Source organism: Dasypus novemcinctus, chromosome 1 (assembly GCF_030445035.2).
Source record: "Dasypus novemcinctus isolate mDasNov1 chromosome 1, mDasNov1.1.hap2, whole genome shotgun sequence".
Lineage (NCBI taxonomy): Eukaryota > Metazoa > Chordata > Mammalia > Cingulata > Dasypodidae > Dasypus > Dasypus novemcinctus.
The window spans coordinates 28,141,241-28,161,042 of NC_080673.1; the positions used below are offsets into that span (position 1 = coordinate 28,141,241).

A 19,802-nucleotide genomic window follows, 5' to 3' on the forward strand; every position below is an offset into this window, starting at 1 on the left:
GTGTCACCATTATGGTGTTTAGTCTCATATTGAACAGGGCATACCCTGTAGCTAAGAACTTAAGACTAATCCATGTCACATGTTCTTCACCTGTCTTTATAACAACTGAAGTTCTTTCTCTATTTTCCTATACATATGGACCTCTTTCAAACCATGGCCATGCTAGGAAAATGTTTTTCCTATTTAATATAAGGGCACTTGAAAAATGAAACAAAAATCATTTTCTTTAATACTAGGCAGACTAACAATACAGAGGCCAGTCATTGATTTTCTTCAGAGGTGAGTTGGTAGAGATCGTAGGTGTGGCTCTTCGTAAGTAAATAATCCGTGGTCAAAGAATAGCATCTCCCAGAAGGAAGGGATAACTTTAGATATCTACTTCTCTACTTTGGTTCAATACAAATAACCTTACTTGAGCACCCTTAGGAGAAAACGATTACACATGATATATTCTGCAATACCCTTTGAAGTATTTAGGTTTTCCTAGCCTTTCCATTATTTCTTCAAAAGTAATCCTTCTCCCCCCAAACCTTATTCCTAATATACCATTGATAGGATCTTGCATTTTCAAGCCTTCTTAAGGAAAAACTTCTTGTTGAGGGATAATAATGATCTTTTGGCTAAGGTCCAGAGCAGAAAGCTGTGTTTATTTAATGTAAAGGCTAAGGTCTTTTTATTCTTAGATTTCTCTTCGGTTTCCTCTTTACTTCTATATCAGGTTTCTATAGCAACTGAGATACAGTGTGCAACTGGGTCAGTAGAAGAGTTGGCAAAGAAATCTTTAGGTATAAAGAAATTTAGTTTTTAACCTAGAGAGAGAAGGTATCAGGCAATACTTTTACAGCTTTTTTTTTTTTTTTTAAGGATTTTTGATTTTTAATTTATTTCTCTCCCCTCCCCCCCCCCCCACCAGTTGTCTGCTCTCTGTTCCATTCACTGTGTGTTCTTCTGTGACCCCTTTGATCCTTAGCAGCAGCACCGGGAATCTGTGTTTCTTTTTGTTGAGTCATCTTGTTATGTCAGCTCTCCGTGTGTCTGGTGCCATTCTTGGGCAGGCTGCACTTTCTTTCATGCTAGGCGGCTGTCCTTACGGGGCACACTCCTTGTGCATGGGGCTCCCCTAAGCGGGGGACACCCTTGTGTGGCAGGGCACTACTTACATGCATCAGTGCTGCACATGGGCCAGCTCCACACGGATCAAGGAGGCCTGGGGTTTGAACTGCGGACCTCCCATGTGGCCCTATCCATTGGGCCAAGTCCGCTTCCCACTTTTATAGCTTTTATGGTCTGATGCCTACATTCTTCTTCTAGGAGTTCTTTATTTGGCTGATAGATATCATTTCCTCTTTTCCAAAGAGACCAGAGACACACTTGCCTCTTATTCACACAGCTGCAGAAAAGATTGCTGTTTCTTCTGTTTGTTCAACTTTTTAATTACAGTCAAATTAATTAATTAGCCAAATTAACAAAGCATCCAAGAAAGGAAGTTATCCCGTGGAGGAATTTTAGCTACCAGTAGAATTATTTCTTTTCAAATGCAATGTCCCTGGGAGTTGTTGCTTTCTTTACATTGGATTCCTTGACAATAGCTATTTTTTTGTATCTTGTTAAAGTGTGATAGGAAAATTTTGGAAGATACTTCATGTACTTAGTATAGCAGGATTTAGTGTATATTTGCTAGACTTGGTGAATCAGTTTTGTATGAGGGTGTAAGAAATACCTTCAGAAGACCATGCCACTGCTTAAAAAAATAAAATTAAAGAGATAAGCATTTAATATTATGTATTTGGAAATTTGTACAGTACTTTAAATGGAAGAAATGTATATATATTTTTAAAGTTATGTTGAAACTGGAGCAAGATTAATTCATTTTATATTATAGGAACTACCTTCTGTTGAAGAACTCACTATTATTCTGCCAGAAGATATTGAATTAAAGCCTCTTGGGATAGTTTCAAGTATTATAGAACAATTAGGTATGTAAATAATCTTAATGATTTTGTTTTTTATATCCTAACATGCATTTAATAATTGAATCAAGAAGTTTATGATTTTCTTTGATATATGTAGTATTACATTTTATAGTCATTGAGTTTAAAAGGATAAAGTTCATCTTTTATTTATATAAATGATGCATAAATCCATTGTTTTTATAAAAACATAAAGTCTTGTCTTAGTTCTCCAGAATTTTCTTTAATTTTGGTCTATTAGTTTTCTATTGCTGCAGTCACAAATTACCACAAACTTGGTAACTTAAAACAACACAAATTTATTATCTTATAGTTCTGTAAAACAGAAATATGACACAGGTCACAGTAATCTAAAATAGGATTCAGCAAGGCTGCATTCCTTTTTTTGAAGCTCTGTTACCTTGCTTTTTCCAGCATCAAGACATTCTTTAGCCTACTGCCTTTTCCTCCATTCTCAAAGCTAGTAACATAGCTCTCTCGACCTTCCATCCTCTCGTCTCTCTCACCACTGATTGGAAAAGTTCTCTGCTCTTAGGAGCTCTTTGTTATCAAATGGGGCCAACCTAGATAACCCAGGTTAATTTCCTCATTTCAGGGTCCTTACTTAGACTTAAATCATATCTGTAAAAGTCCCTTTTTTCATTTAAAGTAACATATTCATAGGTCTGTAGATCAGGATGTAGATACCTTTGGAGAGCTGTTCTTCTGCCTGCTACATTTGGAATTTTTCTCATAAACATGTAAATTAGAAAGTCTTGTGGTTTATTATATGGAATTTGAAGCTGTAGAATTATATTAGACTAGATAATATAAATTCCTTTCAACCCCAAGATGTGAGGTAGGTTTATGGAAGAGACCCTAAAGTGTAGAATGTAGTTAACATAAACTTGTATAGCAAAATAAACCTGAGAATAGTGAGTCAGTGGTATAAAAGAGACTTTATCTTTTGACCTAAATTCTAATAAAATTACAAAATGTAATTTTTTACTTTTTCAATTTATTCAAATTCAGAGAAAATAAAACTAATTTTTACAGTAATCATAGTGATTAAAAGTCACGTGATTTCCAAGTCATCATATTTACTACTTTTGAGTTATTTTATGGTATTTAGTAATATTCATTGATAAGTCAGATTATGTATATAAATTGATTACATATATGAATTGCGCATATATTTGGCTTGATATGAGTAGCAAAATTTTAAATCAAAGTTACAGACAATGGATATTGTTAATAGTACAAGTATAAGAAGGTTCTTTAGTGAATTATAACAATTATATTAATACAAGCTTTTGATAATAGGATATATGGGAAAAGGTATGTGTGGAATAAATACACCCAATGTAAATAATGTAATTTAAAAAATAGTAGTATGTAAGAGTAGCATGTGCTGATTTTGTCTCATTCAAATATCTATTACCACTAGGGCAGGAATATTTTTAGTCTAATAGGATGGATTTGTCAAAATAGTATCTTTAAAAATCATTATTCCATGTGTATCCCATACTTTATACTCTTTTCCTTGAAAACATACATTCTGATTTAAAATTTTTCTAATTATAGATAATTCATCTAGGTAGATGGAAGTAAAGGAATTTCCAGAAACTAAAGATCTTGTTCTAATCCATACTATCAGGATATTAGTTTGAAATCCACTGGAAATTTTTACAAAATGTGGTATAAACTGTAAGTTTATTTTTACCAAATTGCCTGTGCCTACTACCCAGATGATAATGAAAGAATGGATTTGTTAGGGTGTAGAAATACAGCCAGCAGATGTGTCATTACAGGATGAACATTGCAACTAGGGATCTGGGTTCTGCTGATAACTCTTCCTGGAATTGACTGTAGGCTGATATTTATCTTTGAATCCTGTTTTCTCCTCGTCCTTTAAGGTGTGGGTGTTGGGATAAATGGTTTTTAATTTCATGTAATTTGATTCTGTAAGAAGAGGCTTGAGGAGAGATGATTGAGAATCCTGCTATTGTTCAATGTTATTATTAATCCTTCCTCATTCCAGAAGCACATCTAACTCAGAAAAAGTATTAAACTTGGCCTGTTCTTTATGTGTATGTTCAGAACTTTAGAAGTACTGTCTAAATTAATTGGAATGTAGAATAAGGTCTTTGAATGAATTTTAATAATCTGAACTATTTCTTTCCAACTGAACATGGCATTATATATGTAATGTAGCAGAGTATTCTTGATTGTTGCTTTGTCTAAGAATTTATTTTTTTTCTCTTTGCTGTGTTCAGTTTAATATATGTAGCACTCACAACAATTAGAGATAGCTATAGCTAGATCAGTTGGATAATGCTTTTGATTTTTGGGAAGGAAAGTTGAATGTAATGATAAAAATTACTCTTGAGTTTTATCACTGTTTACCTATTCAGAGGAAGATTTTCGTATGTCAGTAAGTAATCAATGCTTTGTTGCAAAGATTTCCTAGTGAGAAAGAAGACTAATTTCTTCTAAAACAGTAGTTTTATGGCTAAATATAATGACTTTTTTTTTTTGTAAAAATTGCTTGAGAAATATACACAGCTTGAAATTGATTCATTAATGGGTGATTCAAATTATCTTCAAGATTATATACATTCCCCCCCACCCAGTATCTTAGAATTATAGCTTTCATTTTAAACAAAAGTATCTAGAATTCATCTTCTTGTACTACTTGGCAATAGACTTTTTATTTTATCTGAAGGGAATAGTTGCTCAAATTATGCTGGAATTAAATCCTAACTTCTCACATATTTTCTACATTAATTTCTGATTAAAGCTTAAAATAATCTGTTCTGTTTTGTTTTTCAGTAATAATTGAATCTATGACTAGCCTACCTCCAGTTAATGAGGAGACTGTAATTTTTAAAACTGATCGACAAGCAGCAGGAAAGGTTTGTAAAAAAAAAAAATCAACACACCTAAATCCTTAAAATACTTAACTGGTATTTTGCAGTTGTAAAGTCAATAGTTTTTTTTTTTTTTTTCAATTCATAGTACAGTTATCCATCATATGATAGTAACAAAATGAAAAGGATATAATAGGCAGCCTGGAAGGCAAAATTTATAAATTTTTCTATCTTTGTTCATTTTTTTCTAGCTCCCTAACTATACTAAAAGTAGTTAATTAATTTTAGTAGATAAACAATCTAGAACTCTCATTTTTTAATACCTTCTTGATTTTCTTCAGTACCTTGTAAATTGGTTTAATACTGTTACTCTTTGTAGCATAAGTTATTAGATATATACACATGTGTAGAATTCTCTCTAAGTGTTTGTCAGGCACTTTGATAGGCAGTGGGTGTGCATATAGAATAAAACATAGTTCCCTACCCTCCAAGTACTCAGAGTTGAGTGGAGGAGACATATATTTACATAGCTTTCCATAGTGTAGTAATTTTTTACCTCTTTTGTTTGTGAGCTGCTTTGAGTAATGACTCTTAACCCTTTAGACTTTGGCTTCCTCAGTTGGCTACTTTTTCAAGTAGAAAAGAAGTGACAGGGAAATGGATATGGCTCAATCAATTGGGCTCCCATCTATCATATGTGAGGCCCAGGATTTGATTCCTCGGGTCTCCTGGTGAAGGGAAGCTGGCTGGCACAGAGAGCTGGCCCGAGCAGAGAGCTGGTGCAGCAAGATAATACAACAAAAAGGGATACAGGAGAGACAATAAGAGGCTCAGCAGATCAAGAGCTGAGGTGGTGCAAGAGATGGAGTACCTCTTTCCTGCCCTGGAAGGTCCCAGGATCAGTTCCTGGTGCTGCCTAAGGAGAAGACAGACAGACACACAGAAGAACACACAGTGAATGGACACAGCAGACAATGGTGGCGGGCGGGGGGCAGTGAAGGTAAATAAATCTCTTAAAAAAAATAAAAGAAGTGACAGTATTGAATTGTCATTTGAAGTACATACTGGGGAATTATGAATAATTCTGAGCATCACCAGAGGACGTAACCTTCTAAGATCAACAACATGAATACCACCATATGTTCCATTTTTGGCAGGAGGGACAGTTTTATTCATCTCTGTATTCTCCACTGTAACTAATAGTCCTGTGCAAGTTTTATTTGCCAAGTAAATATGTGTTGAATTGGAATCAAACACACAGGTAGGAAACCACCTGCTGTCTTGGGAAAAACAATTTAGTGTGGGGTTTAGTATTTCCCAAATGGGCAGCAGTTGGCTTCTTTAATAGTTCAGGGAGATACAATTCATTTATGTTTAATTAGAAAAATGCAAATATTTTGAATTATTTTATTGAGTAGATTTACATAGGCTTCACTGTTCTCTGCCTTTTCCTACTATTTCATTTGATCGTAAATTTAGAAAGGATCAGGTTTTTATTAGGGCCCTAATTTGCTGCCACCTTTCACTGCCTGCATAGACCTTTTAGTTTGACAGAGATCAACAAGCCACCTAAGATTGCACCATAATCATATGGCAGAATTAATTTATATATAGTAGAATGTATACTATTAATTTAAGTTACAGAGGAGCTGTTCGCCCACCTGATAATATCTCAGACATTACTATCGTAAATTCTATTTCTTATATTATCCTTGTATTCTTGGCTATTCCTTGCTTTGCTCTTTATCGTTATCTCTCAGGTACTAGCCAATCTAAAATCTAGCCCGAATCTAATAGTTATTTAAAATATTAAGTAGTTCTTTTCTTACTTTTGTATTAAATTTCTTACGTGAACTCAGTCAAGGTTTCCTGCGACTTTTTGAGGTAGGACTATAAATACCTCTCAGTATCAGTGCATGCCACATACTGATTCTGTTGAGTAGCTTCCTGTGCCCAACCATATGTGATACCATTTTATTTAAAATTTGATAATGTTTTAATTGTAGCTGTGACTTATAACACTTTAGATCCTTGGAACAGGCAGAGAAAAAAAATCATGCTTTGGTTTTGTCCAAGAATTTGGCATTGAAATTGGTTTGTTGCATAAAAATTTAGTAAGGAATTTCTTCAGTGAAATCATTTTCATATTTAGGAAATGGAGTTGTACTATCCAGGAAGTAAGTCATTCGCAAACAGTGACCAGGTAGATGTGATTATTTCATCATGTATTAATTCATTCATGTGAAATCTTTAAAAATATATATTATTTATCCCTGTCCAGATTATAAGAATCTGATTTACTGGTGCTCATCAAAATAATTAAAAACAAAACTGTGTTGTTTTTAAGACTTTTTTTTTTTTGAGAGTGTATTAATATATAATGTATGTAATGTAGGCCAGTCACTGTTTACTGTAGTACTGCAGTAAATCCATTTTATACTCTGCAATTTTGTTGGAAAGCTATACTGTTTGTATTTAAATTCTTTCAAAGTAAGTTTCTCACTATTTTCTTAAATTTTTTGTTGTGATTTCAAAATAAAAATAGTTTAAAAATTTTCAATACTGTCTTAGTATTATGTCAGAACTCATTGGCATTTGGTTAGAATGTCACTTATTATTTTCAGAGTAATCTTACCAGAGTTCTAGAACCCTTCCAGGTGAATTGTTTTATGCATTTTTGAAAACTCAAAAACTTGAATGGTATACTAAAGATGATAAGATCAGAGCATCTACTGTCAAAAATCAGGAATTCATGATGTCATAAAAACACTTTCACTTTAGTTGGTGTAAATTGGTCTTAAGTTATTTAGGAAAGTACTGTATTAAGTATTTGAATGTTTTAATAATATTCATACACTTGGCTCCAATGATTCTACAACTTAAAAATCAGTATTCAGGAAGTCTGAAGTAAACACATTTATATATAAAGATGCTTATCATGGCATCATTTATTAAATTGAAGAAATTGGAAGCTTTTGTCTTCCTGTAGAAGAAGAGAAAAATAAATTAAAATATTCAAACAGGAGTATGATATAGCTACTAAAATTATGCTTGTGAGGAAATCTAAACTCAAAATTTAATGCAACTTTAAGTTTTAAAATTGAGCAGTATATAAAGCTATAGTTTGAGAGAAAAATATTAATAGAAAAAAACTGGAAAAATCTTCACTGAATTTGTCATGGTCTACTTTCTACAATATATATTTATTCTCAGAAACCTAGTTTTTAAAATCCAGGTAGTCATCTAGAGAAGTTTGAAAATGAGGTTTCCTTTTATCATTCATAAAACATTTTCAGGAAAAAAATGTAAATGGATTTAAGCAATTTAAGCAAGCCCTTTGCTTAAAAACTAAAGGTTGTAATATCTTTAGTTATTGAATAATAAGAAGCTTCAATTTCAAGTGTACTTTACTCTTTTGTTTAAAATTAAAGTTGTGGTTTAATTTTACAGTGATATACTACTCTGTAGAAACAGCTTAAGTGATTGAATACCCATTGAAGCGGAAGCTTGCTTTTATATTTCCTATCACTGTGCATAATAAGATTCAAAATGTCAGACAGCATTTCATTTCTCTGAAGTTACCGATGAGAATTGGTTTCCTTGTACCTTAAAACTTTAATGAAAAATAATGAAAAAAATGTTCATAGTTTGCTTCTAATTGGTATCACCAATTTGGGAAGGAACAAATTGTTATGAGTGGCTTTAAACTCAAGGAAATTTGGAAAAACGTACATTTATGATAAAAATTGGAGACTTTTATGAGTATGCAAAGAATAACATACAGATTTAATGTTCATTAATTGACAAAATTGCCTTGTTTACAAATTATCAGTGGTAGGTTTAGGGAAAAAAATATTACCTTTCAAGTCATCGTTTTACATGTTAAAAGAGGCCTTTATGTTTCTTTTATTTTATAGATATTTGAGATATTTGGACCTGTTGCTCATCCGTTTTATGTGTTACGGTTTAATTCTTCAGATCACATTGAGAGTAAAGGTATTAAAATAAAGGATACCATGTATTTTGCTCCATCAATGAAAGACTTCACCCAGTACATATTCACAGAAAGACTTAAGCAGTAAGTACTGTGATATGCTATAATTATTCTTCTCTAACTTAATTTTTAGAGCTAATTCTCAGGTGGTAGTTTCTTATATTTAAATGGTATCTGCCCTCTAAAGAGTTCATTTATCATCCTAAGAACATCTCTGAAAACTGAAATTTGTTATCCAGTTAGAGGTGGTGGAGATCTTTTAAATCTTTTACCCAAACTGACCTGATTAGTGAGTAGGAGCACATTTAGACCATATAAATTTTTTGAATTCTAATTCATTGCTTTTCCCATTTTGTCCTTTTTTTTTTTAAATGTGCTATTTGTGCTTTGGGATTACCAATTTTTTAAAAAAACGCTTTTCCATTTGAAAGAAAATTTTCTTTGGATTACTTTCATAGGCTTAATTATCCAATAAAAGTTAGAATTCTCAAGAAAAAAGAAAAGTAAATTTCATGGTGCTTATAAATTCTAATTTGTATGAGTTAACTAAACTGTGTCTCTGAAGAGTTGTATATAAAGCCATTCATTGTAAATGGGATTGACTTAACTGAAAAACTGGGAAGCAAACCAGTACTCTATTTCTTCTGTAAATGCATTTGTTAAGTGGCTCTTAACATTTCTGCATATTTATGTTCCCATTGATTGATTGTATATTTGCTAGGTGTTTGTTGTATTGGCATCTGTTAACAGTAGAAATGTTTATATCAGTAAAATTTACTGTTGTTACTATATAATTTAATTTTCTCATAAACCAATGGCATATGAATTCAAGAGAGGAGTTATTTCTATAAAAATAAATTGAATGTTTGGAAAGATATAATGAATTTGAGAACCACGAAAATATTTGTTAAATTAGTAGAAGAAAAGACTACCGAAAATTGGGGTGGGGATAGGTAGAGGGAGGGGGATCCTAAATCCCAAGGCTGACTCGATTTGACACACAAAAACCTTTTAGTTCTAGTTCTCCTTGTTTGGAAATGCAAGTGATACATTATGGATGTGGCTTTTGCAGGGAACACCAACGAACTCTGTCAGTGAGTGACCTTGATTTCCGTAGCCAAAGTACTGGTCTCAATTGCATGGCCTAAGGTAGAGACATCACTTACATACTGAATCAAGTCTCTGACTTCCATTTATTATTTCAGAGCTGGAAATTTTGAAAATTGATTAATCTCATGTTTAAGAATCCATGTTAACTACCCGAAGGAACATTTTTCCTTTTTCTAAATGTTCTATGAGGTTAATTCTAAATAACTGCTGACCCAGGAGATTAAATAGATAATAAAATCATAACGATTTTAATATGCTTTAAAATAATGTTATAAAATAATTAGCATTTCATTCTGCTTTGAATGTTAAAATGCTGCTATATGGATATGCTGTATATTTAGCATTTAACAAATGCTAAATATTTTAAGTTAGAAAAAGTTATTTGAAAATGTTTATTAAATAGATCTTAAATAATTAGGAGCAGTCTTTTTTTTTTTTGATTTGCAGTTCTCCTGGAGGGGAATAAGAATAAACCAAAGAATTTGGAAATTAGGCCTATCTTGCAGAAATCCCATTGGCAAAAGACTATTCTATTCTAGACTAGGTTTCGGTGTTTGGGAACTTAGTGGAGCATTTTGCCTTTGAGAGAAAAGTTCAGCTTCTCTCTAGTTCACTGGTCCTTGGGGAAGGCTATTTTATTCTTAGCTTCCCATGTGCTTTCTATCTTGTTAAAAGTCCTTTTTGAAAGATTGAGCATTCCTTTAGTAGATTTAGTAGATTTTGAATTCTTGTCGTAGATGTACTAGTTGGGGGAATTTGTATAAACCCCCAGGCTAAACACTGCAGACCAAGACATGAAGTATATGCAAAATGGAGTTGTGGAGCTGTGATAAGTGCACAAGTGTAAAATGACAACGAGTAAATGATTTTTTTAAAGCTGTGAAAAAGTTATTGATTTAATACCTCATATAAAATGTCAGAGTTCTCAATCAACATTTTAAAGCAACAAATTGATTTTCTTGTTCTAGCCCACTGACGTCTGTAAATTGATTTGAATAGGTATTAATTGCTGAGAATCCCATTTATTTTTGAAATCTAGTTTAAAAGCAGAGTAGACTACATCTATTCCTTAATATTTTATTGTAATAAGATATTGTCCAAAGTTATGAAGTTGATAAAATTTTTTAAAAAAGCTTTCAGAAATTATAATCATACTTATAACAGATATAGATGTTTTGTTGGTCATAGAGTGTAAAATTTTCCACCGAAAGTGATTAATCTTCAGCTACAATTACTCATTTCACATATGCTTGCAATTTCAATGTCCTTCAGAATCTTTAAAGTTCTTCCCATCCCCAACCTAGATAGTCTTTGTTTCCCCTCTCTGCTTTGAGAATTACTGCTGGTGTGAGCTTTGGTTATTCATGGGAGGTTGTTGATATTCCTCAAACTGAGGATGAAGAATTTCGTGTTATTTTTAATTTTCTTTAATGTATATTTATCTCTCCTGTTAAACTTTTAAAATTTTAGACAAGGGAATGCCTCATAATTAATTTTGTATTCTTAACACCTGGAACAGCACCTGTCCCTTTGTTGGTGTTGAATAAGCATTTGAACTGAGCTTTTTTGAAAACTTCAGGTATCATGAAAGTAATAAATAAAAGTCACAGCAAAACCACCGTCTGTACACCACAGCCTTGGCTTCTCATTCTACCTTCTCATCCTAATATTTACATGTGTCTGTATATAAGCCACCCACATCCTCTGAAACAAGGTGCTTTTTGCATTGTTTTCGTATATATTGTAAAATTAAAAGTTGAATACATCTTTTTAAAATTTCCTATACTTAAAAGCGTTTAGCAGAACCTTAATAAATACTTCTTTGATTTTTTTTTTTTCCTTTTTTTAGAGATAGGGGTTCAGATGCATCATGGAAGAATGATCAGGAACCACCACCAGAAGTACGTATTAAGTTTTGTTACACAGTATTTTTGAAAGCGAGGTGGGCTTAATATTATACTAAAGTTTATCATTATTTATCTCAAGTCATCTTTGCAGTCATATTGTTTGCTTTTCCCTCTCTCCTGCATGACTGACTCATTTGTCTCAGTAAAAAATTTCTGGTTTATCATTTTAGGAGAAAAATTTGTCATGTTTTAATAATTATTTTAATATGAGCTCATCATTTCTCTTGTAACTTCATATTTTTATTAATTTTGTTGACACCTAGGAAAGGCACAAAGTAGCTTGATATCCAGTGTTGAATAGATTCAGGAATAATCTGTAAATGAAAGAAATATTTAGCAGTAATATTTAGTTGAACCTTTCCATGGATATGTTTAAGCAGATTTTTTTTGTTATTAAAATACAAAGATTGCAGCAATATTAATTTTTTTATTTCTTGAAAATGTGAAGTGTAAAAGAAAATATTATAAGTCGGAGTTTTTAAATGTGCTCTGTAGTTTTGATGAAGTTTCTGAGTATTGTAGATTCTTGGCAATTTTTCATATTTAAATCATTTTAGTTCTCAAGTGATGCTGAAGATTCATGGTCTGTTTTAATTTCTAGTTTTGCTGAAGCAAGAATCAGGTTTATGTCCACTTAGGGTGTAAGTTACTTAACCAGTGAATAATCCTACCTTCCTCTTCACTCTGCAATGGGGTTGTTTTCTAGTTAATTTCATAGATACATACCATTCTCATTAAGACCATGAAGATTCACTTAAAGTGCTCAGTTATGTTTAGGACATCTTTATTATTGAAATTACATTTTTTACAAGTATTTCGGAATTCACAATGGCTTCCAAATATATCCTTGTGATATCCAAATACTGTAATATATCCCCATTGTTTCAGAATGAAGCACTGAAATTGCTAATTATGGTAATGTTAATTCTTTATAAAATTAGTTAAATTTAGATTAATTGCAAAATTAAAACCCACCATATTTTAGAGTGTTTTTTCCAAGTAGCTGACTAGATTCAGAGCTCATGATGGAAAACTGAGATTATAAAATTTATTTTTATAAAATTTTGTAACTTGCTTTCATATATTTTTCATATAATTATATATGAAATATAACATCTGCTCTCTGGTATTAATGGAATCAAAATACTTGAACTATGAAAGACCATGACAGTCCTCATACATAATAACCCATAAGTCTTGGAGCAGTGGCTTTTTACTATTCTATAACAGTGAATCCCAGTTCTTAATTTTATATGAATTTTCTCACTTGTAATTTAAATTCCTAGTTTCCTTCTGGAAGTTGGATCATGCCTATAGCAGTTTATAAAAAGCCTTTTCCTACAGTCTTATCTAAATAGCATCCCCTGTGGTTTTCTCTACCATTACTTAGTCTTATTATTTGTTTATAACCCTGACATATACCTGCCTACTGCTATATTATTAAAAGAATTTACACCTATAAAGTGTTTAAAACAGTGCCTGGCACATAGTGGGTATGTGTAAAATACCCTCTCCATCCTTTGGGATTTGGGACAATGATGGATTTTTTAAAATCTAAAAATTCCCAAAATTTGCATATACAGTATATCCACTGAGCATCAACTTGCCTTTCCCCCTTCTCTGTAACCTTTAACCTATTTTATGTCTGTAAGAAATTGCTATTTTTAGATATTTCATAAGTGAAATTCTTATGTACATTGTTTATTTCACTTATGTTCTCAGGGTTCGTCTATATTGCAGCATGTCTCAACTTTTTCTTATGTCTAAATATTCCATTGTGTGCATATACCACGTTTTGTTAATTCATTCACCTATCGTTGGGTACTTGGGTTGTTTGCACCTTTTGGCTATTGTGAATAATGCTGCTGTGGACCAATATCTAAGTTGCAGTTTTCAATAGCTTTTTGGGTATATACCTTGAGGTGAGATTACTGGATCATATGTTAATTCTATATTTAAGTTTTTGAGGAAACTGATAATGCTTGAGTCTAGCTGGGGAGTATTCAGATCTGAAGGTTTTAAAAAGTTATCTGTCTTAAAATTTCTAGGAATTAAAAATTAAAAATATATACTTGTACTCATCTTGATGACTGGTCTCCAGTTTATTAAGAGAGTAGGCATTTATAAAAATAATTTCCTGCCATGTTAAATTAATTAAAATGGTAAATGAATTAAAGTATTACTGGAAAATATTAAATATTGGAAGGGCAATTTTCTTTCAGAGTCAGTAGTAATAATAGGCTTATTGTCTCACCCCTAAGTTTATGCTTTTGAATTGGCAAACCTTGGTAACATAAATCTATACGTTTATCTCTGCAAGGCCTTAGATTTTAGCGATGATGAAAAAGAAAAAGAAGCCAAGCAGAGAAAAAAATCTCAGGTTCAAGGCCGAAAAAAACTCAAATCTGAATGTAATGAACCAGGTAAGTGAATGAAATAGTCATTCTGTGCCTTTATTTACATCTAGGTAAGTTCATCAATAACAGATCTGAAGGAAACATCTGGGTTCTCTTTTTATCACCTGGTGTACAGCTAGAGGATGTGGTGGGAGAATCAGAAGGAATATTCTGTGGTAATTTTGTGATCTTAAGGTATCAGAGTGACTGTTAGTGAAAAATCAAGCTATGCCTTGTTAGGGTTATTTGTGCTTATCAGCACTTTTCTTAAGATGACTAGTTGCTATCATTTTTAGGATATAATAGTATGGTGCTTAATACTTATATCAAGTATTTTATCTTTCAACATGTGTTCTCTTTATCATGCTTTCTCTGGTTTTTCTTTCTCCCTTTTTATTTTGAGGTAATTGTAGGATCGCATGCAGTTAGAAGAAGTAATAAAGAGAAAGCCTATGTACTCCTTACCCAGTTTCCCCCAGTAAATATCTTGCAAAACTAATGCGATATTATGACCAAGATCTTGACATTGACATAGTCAAGGATATGGAACTTTTCCATCACCAGGAAGGTACCTCATGGTGCCCCTTTATAGCCACCCCACGCATCCATACCCCAACCCTTCCCTTAACTTCTGGCAACCACTAATCTGTTCTCTATTTCTACAGTTCTATAATTTTAAGAATATTATATAAATAGACTTATAGTTTATTATCTTTTAGGATTGGCTTTTCTCACAGCATAATTCTCTGGCAAGTCAATCATATTGCTGTATGTATCAAATGGTTCATTCCTTTTTATTGCTGAGGCATCCCATGGCATGAATGTACCACAGGTTGTTTCACTATTCATCCATGAAGGACATCTGTTTTTTTCTTTTTTCAGATATTTATGTGTATATTTTTGTTTAAATGTAAGTTTTTGTTTCTCTGGAATCAGTGCCCAAGAGTGCAGTTATTAGGTCATCTGAAGTTTTTAAACTTAGTTTTTTTAAGCAACTGCCATACTATTTTTCAAAGTGACTGTACCATTTTATGTTCCCACCAGCAATGTTTGAATGTTCCAATTTCTCTGCATTCTTTCCAGCATTTGGTGTTGTCAGTGTTTTTTATTTTAAACATTCTGATAGGTGTGTAGTGATATCTCATTATGGTTTTAATTTGCATTTTCCTGATGGTCAGTGATGTTGAACATCTTTTCAAATATGCCAATTTGCCATCTGTAAATTCTCTTCATTGAAATGTTTGTTCATGTCTTTTGCCTATTTATAAATTGTATTATCTGGTTTTTTGTTTGTTTTTACTGGTATGAGAGATTTAAAAATATATTTTAAATACTAGTCCTTTTCTGGAATTGTGGTTTATACATATTTTCTTCAATTCTGTAGCTTGCCTTTTCATCCTGTTACAAGCACCTTTTGTTGAATAAAAGTCTTAAATCTGATGGTCTTAATTTATCAGTTTTTCCATTTATGAATCTAACCATTCCTTGCCTAGCCTTTGATCCCAAAGATTTTCTGTGTTTCCTTTTTGTAAGAGTTTTACATTTTTCATTTTACATCTAAGTCTGTGATTCATTTTGATTTGACTTTCATTTCGGATGTAAGGTTTAGGCCAGCGTTCATCTTTTTGCCTATGGATGTTCAGTTGTTCCAGCACCACACATTAGACAGCCTGTTTTTTCCTCATTAAATTGCCTTTACATCTTTGTCAGAAATCATTTGGGCATACATGTATAGGTTTATTTCTGAGATCTCTACTCTTTTTCATTGATCTGTGGGTCTTTACCAAGTAGTCTTGATTATTGGAGCTATTAAATAAGTCTTGACATTGGGAGAGTGATTCCTTTCACTTTATGCTTTTTCAAAATTGTTAGTCTAATTCTCTGCCTTTTCATATAAATTTTAGAATAGTCTCTATATCTACACAGGAAAATTGGCATCTTTATTATGTTGAGACTTAAATTCCATGAACATGGTACACCTTTCCATTATTTAGATCTTTTGATTTCTTTCTGTAGCTTTTTGTAGTTTTCAGCATACATACCCTCTGTGTTTGGTTAGATATACACCTAAGTATTCCTTTTCTTAGCTTTCTGTTGCAATTTTGAATGTTGTAGTTTTAATTTTTGTGTCCATAGATTCATTGCTAGAATATAGAAACACATTGGATTTTGTATGTTTATCTTATATCTTTTGACCTTGCTGAACTTTCATAGTTTTTGTAGATTCCTTGAGATTTTCTACATAGACAGTCATGTCACCTGTAAATAGGGACAGTATTATTTCTTTTTCCCAGTCTCTATGCCTTTTATATCCTTTTCTTGCCTTATTGTATTTCTTATCATTTCTGGCACTATGTTTGATAAGAGTGTGTTGTTCCTGATCTTTGGAGAAAACATTCAGTCTTTTACCACGAAGTACAGTACCTAGCAGCAGTTGTTATGTAGATACTCTTCATTAAGTTCCCTTTTATTACTAGTTTTATGAATTTTATTATGATGATTATGAATTGAGGTTTTAAGTTTTTTTTCAAATGCTTTTTCTGCATGGATTGATAATGTTTATATGATTTTTCTTCTTTACCCTGCTAATATGATAGATAACATTTATTGATTTTTAAATATTGAATCCACTTGGCATCCCTTTTATAGACCTTGTTGGTAATGGTGTGTAATTGTTATTTTGTGTGTGTGTATTCTCTTTCCTTATTTTTGTTAAGGATTTTCGTACTTATGTTCATGAGGGATATTGATGTATAGTTTTTTTTTTATTTTCTGTTTTTATTATCTTTGGTTTATTGTTAGGGTAATTCTAGTATTACAGTGTTTTGTTTGTGACAATTACATCCTGTTAGGTAGTGGTGCCAATGACTTCTTCTATATCCTGATTTTCCATCTAGTTATTCTGTGAATTTTCGAGAAAAGGGTGTTAAAGTCTCCAGTATAATTGTTGAATTGTCTATTGTTCCTCTCAGTTTTATCAGTTTTTATCTTACGTATTTTGATGCTGTGTTGTTTAATGCATGCACTTTTAGGATTGCTTTGTTATCCTGCTCCCTTTCTTCAGCAAATTTCTTAACTTTGAAATCTTCATGTGAAACTAATACATGATACTCTTTCTTTTGATTAAAGTTTGCACGATACACCTTTTTCCATCTCTCTATTTTGAGCCTGCCTATTCATATTTGAGTTTCTTATAAACAGCAGTGTACTTTGGTTATGTTTCCTAATCTACTCTGCCATTATTTTCTTTAAATTGATGTATTTAGACCATTTATATTTAATGTAATTACTGATATGTTAGTGCTTAAGTCTTTGCCATTTGATTTTTCAATTTATTTTCTCTGTTTTTACAGCTCCTCTGTGGCCCCCACGAACACCTATGGGGGATGGATTTATTACTGCTAGGGATTGATGAAAGTCCTGACTCACCACTAGGCCTCTGATACCACCTTCCTCTGGGAGGGGGGAACATTGTATTGCTGCCAGTGGAAGTATTAGTTATCTCCACTGACACTGTTTAAAGGAGGCCATGTAACTGGCTTGCTCTCTAGCCTGTTTTGATACCACTCAGGTGGGAGACTTGGGTGTGCCTCATTATGGCTGGGTGAGAGTAGAACCCTAGGATCTATATGTGGCCTTTGGAGGGTAGAAATGGTGCCACAGTGTTTTTGTTTCTGTTTTTGTTTTTGTTTTTGTAGTATTAGGCTGGAATAGAGTGATTACTTTCTAAAAGTATTCTGTCTTGCTAGACTTTCTCTTCTCCTTTGACTTTGTTTTGTCTTTTAAAATAGTTTAATAATTTTAAGCCTTAGCCCTTAATTTCCAACTGTCATAAGGTGAATTGGAAGTTAAAACAAATTTTTGAAATTCAAACATGTTTTTTTAATATGTTAAAGTTAATTTTAATTTTGTTTTCTTTGAATTTTTCTCCCCTTCAAAGGTGGAGATTTTACAGAAGTACATCAGAATTGGAATGCTCATAACTCTGCTTCAGAGTACTCAAAAGGATATGGCAACAGAGAATTCACACGAGGATTTTCCAGGGGTAGATATCCTCGACCTTGCTATGGAAGACCCCCACCTCAGCAGTTTTATAACTCAGAACATGTGGTATCTCAGGAGACTTCTGGGTTTCCATCTCAAAGACAAGACAGTCCTGTTATGCCACAGTATCACTTTCCTCCTCCAGTATTTGACATGCATAATTTTTCACTTCCTCCACCACCTCCACCACCACCCCCATCTGTAAATATGGGTTGGGCTGCACCTCATAGTGCACCTATGGCACCTCATCCATTACTTAATTTGGCATATTCTCTACCCCCACCCCCTCCCCCTCCACCCATGCCTGCCCCACCGTCTTCTGGAGGTAGTAATTCTTCTCATTTTGGATCTTATTATTAGGTGAATGTATGCATTTCCAGAGATATCTGGACTTTTTCATATTACATGGTATGGTGAGGGATTTTTTTTTTTTTTTTTTTTGGAAAGAAAGAAAAAAATGAAAGATTATGGAGATAGGTTTTTAAAACAATGTAAAATATGAAATAATTATTCCTTTGGTTGTAAGTTGATATATTTGTAACCTTTGTAAAATTGTATTCGTATGAAAATATTAGCCCAAATTGATGTGGAAAATTAAAATTATATAGTATTTAAATTGAAACCTCCCCCCATCTCCCAGCCCCTGCCTAATTAAAAAGAGAAGAATCTATATATGTGTATGTCTAATAATAGCTATGGAACCACTTTCATCATGGATTAAAATATACTGAACACTTGTCTTGGTATATCTGAAAATAAGATATTGAAGTACTATTGAGAGTCTTTAAAATAAAATATTTTTATAAATTTATACTTGGGAATTTGACTTTAATTGTAAGTGCAATTTGACCTTCACTGTAAGTGCAATTTACCATTAAATTTAAATGCCTCTTTATATTAATTTTTAAAGGCAAAGAAGGGTTCAGAGGGGACAAACCTTGCAATTTTGGCAGGGTCTAAAACGGCAAAGTTAATGTGAATTTCCATTATTTGGGCACTATTTAGTAGGTTTTATAATTTAACAGACTTAAGGAGAAACAAAGGATATTCACACACACACGTAATTAAGGATCATATATCCCATCTCTATTTTCCATATGCTCATATACCTGGCACCGTTTAAAGTGCTTTATAAATATTTCTTGATTGACTTGAGTTTAGAGTTCTCAAATGAAAGACCAGTGAATGTTACTTTATGTAATAAAGTGTAAATGTAAGGAGAATTATGGAATTTTAGAGGTAAAAAAGACCTTAGAAGTAGTCTAAATTAGTTTTTTAATTGAGGAGCCTAACTAAGGGTTCCAAAGAGCTTAAGTAACTGAGGCCACTCGGCTAGTGAGACAGCAAGACATTGAATCTAGTTTGATTCCTAGATCAGCTTCCACTAAACGGGTTCTTCCCAATCTTTTTCAATCCTTAAGACTGTTAGAAAATAATATTCATATAGCACACTGGGATAATCTGAAAGTTAGCTTGTCACAAGTCCATGGTCCTTGGGGTATCTGGCTCAGCCAAGACTCACTTGACCTCTA

At 32.6% G+C, this 19,802-nt stretch overlaps 1 protein-coding gene across 1 annotated transcript in view; it reads left to right on the plus strand.

The window, feature by feature from the left end:
* Positions 1 to 19,081, plus strand: part of NAF1 (nuclear assembly factor 1 ribonucleoprotein) — a 37,433-nt gene extending 18,352 nt beyond the window's left edge. The window contains exons 3-8 of the mRNA XM_004450803.4: positions 1,883 to 1,976; positions 4,782 to 4,864; positions 8,737 to 8,897; positions 11,773 to 11,824; positions 14,151 to 14,253; positions 18,167 to 19,081. Of these exons, the coding sequence (XP_004450860.2) occupies positions 1,883 to 1,976; positions 4,782 to 4,864; positions 8,737 to 8,897; positions 11,773 to 11,824; positions 14,151 to 14,253; positions 18,167 to 18,630 (957 nt within the window). The 3' untranslated portion in view covers positions 18,631 to 19,081. The remainder of the gene's footprint in view (positions 1 to 1,882; positions 1,977 to 4,781; positions 4,865 to 8,736; positions 8,898 to 11,772; positions 11,825 to 14,150; positions 14,254 to 18,166) is intronic.
* The last annotated feature ends 721 nt before the right edge of the window (positions 19,082 to 19,802 follow it).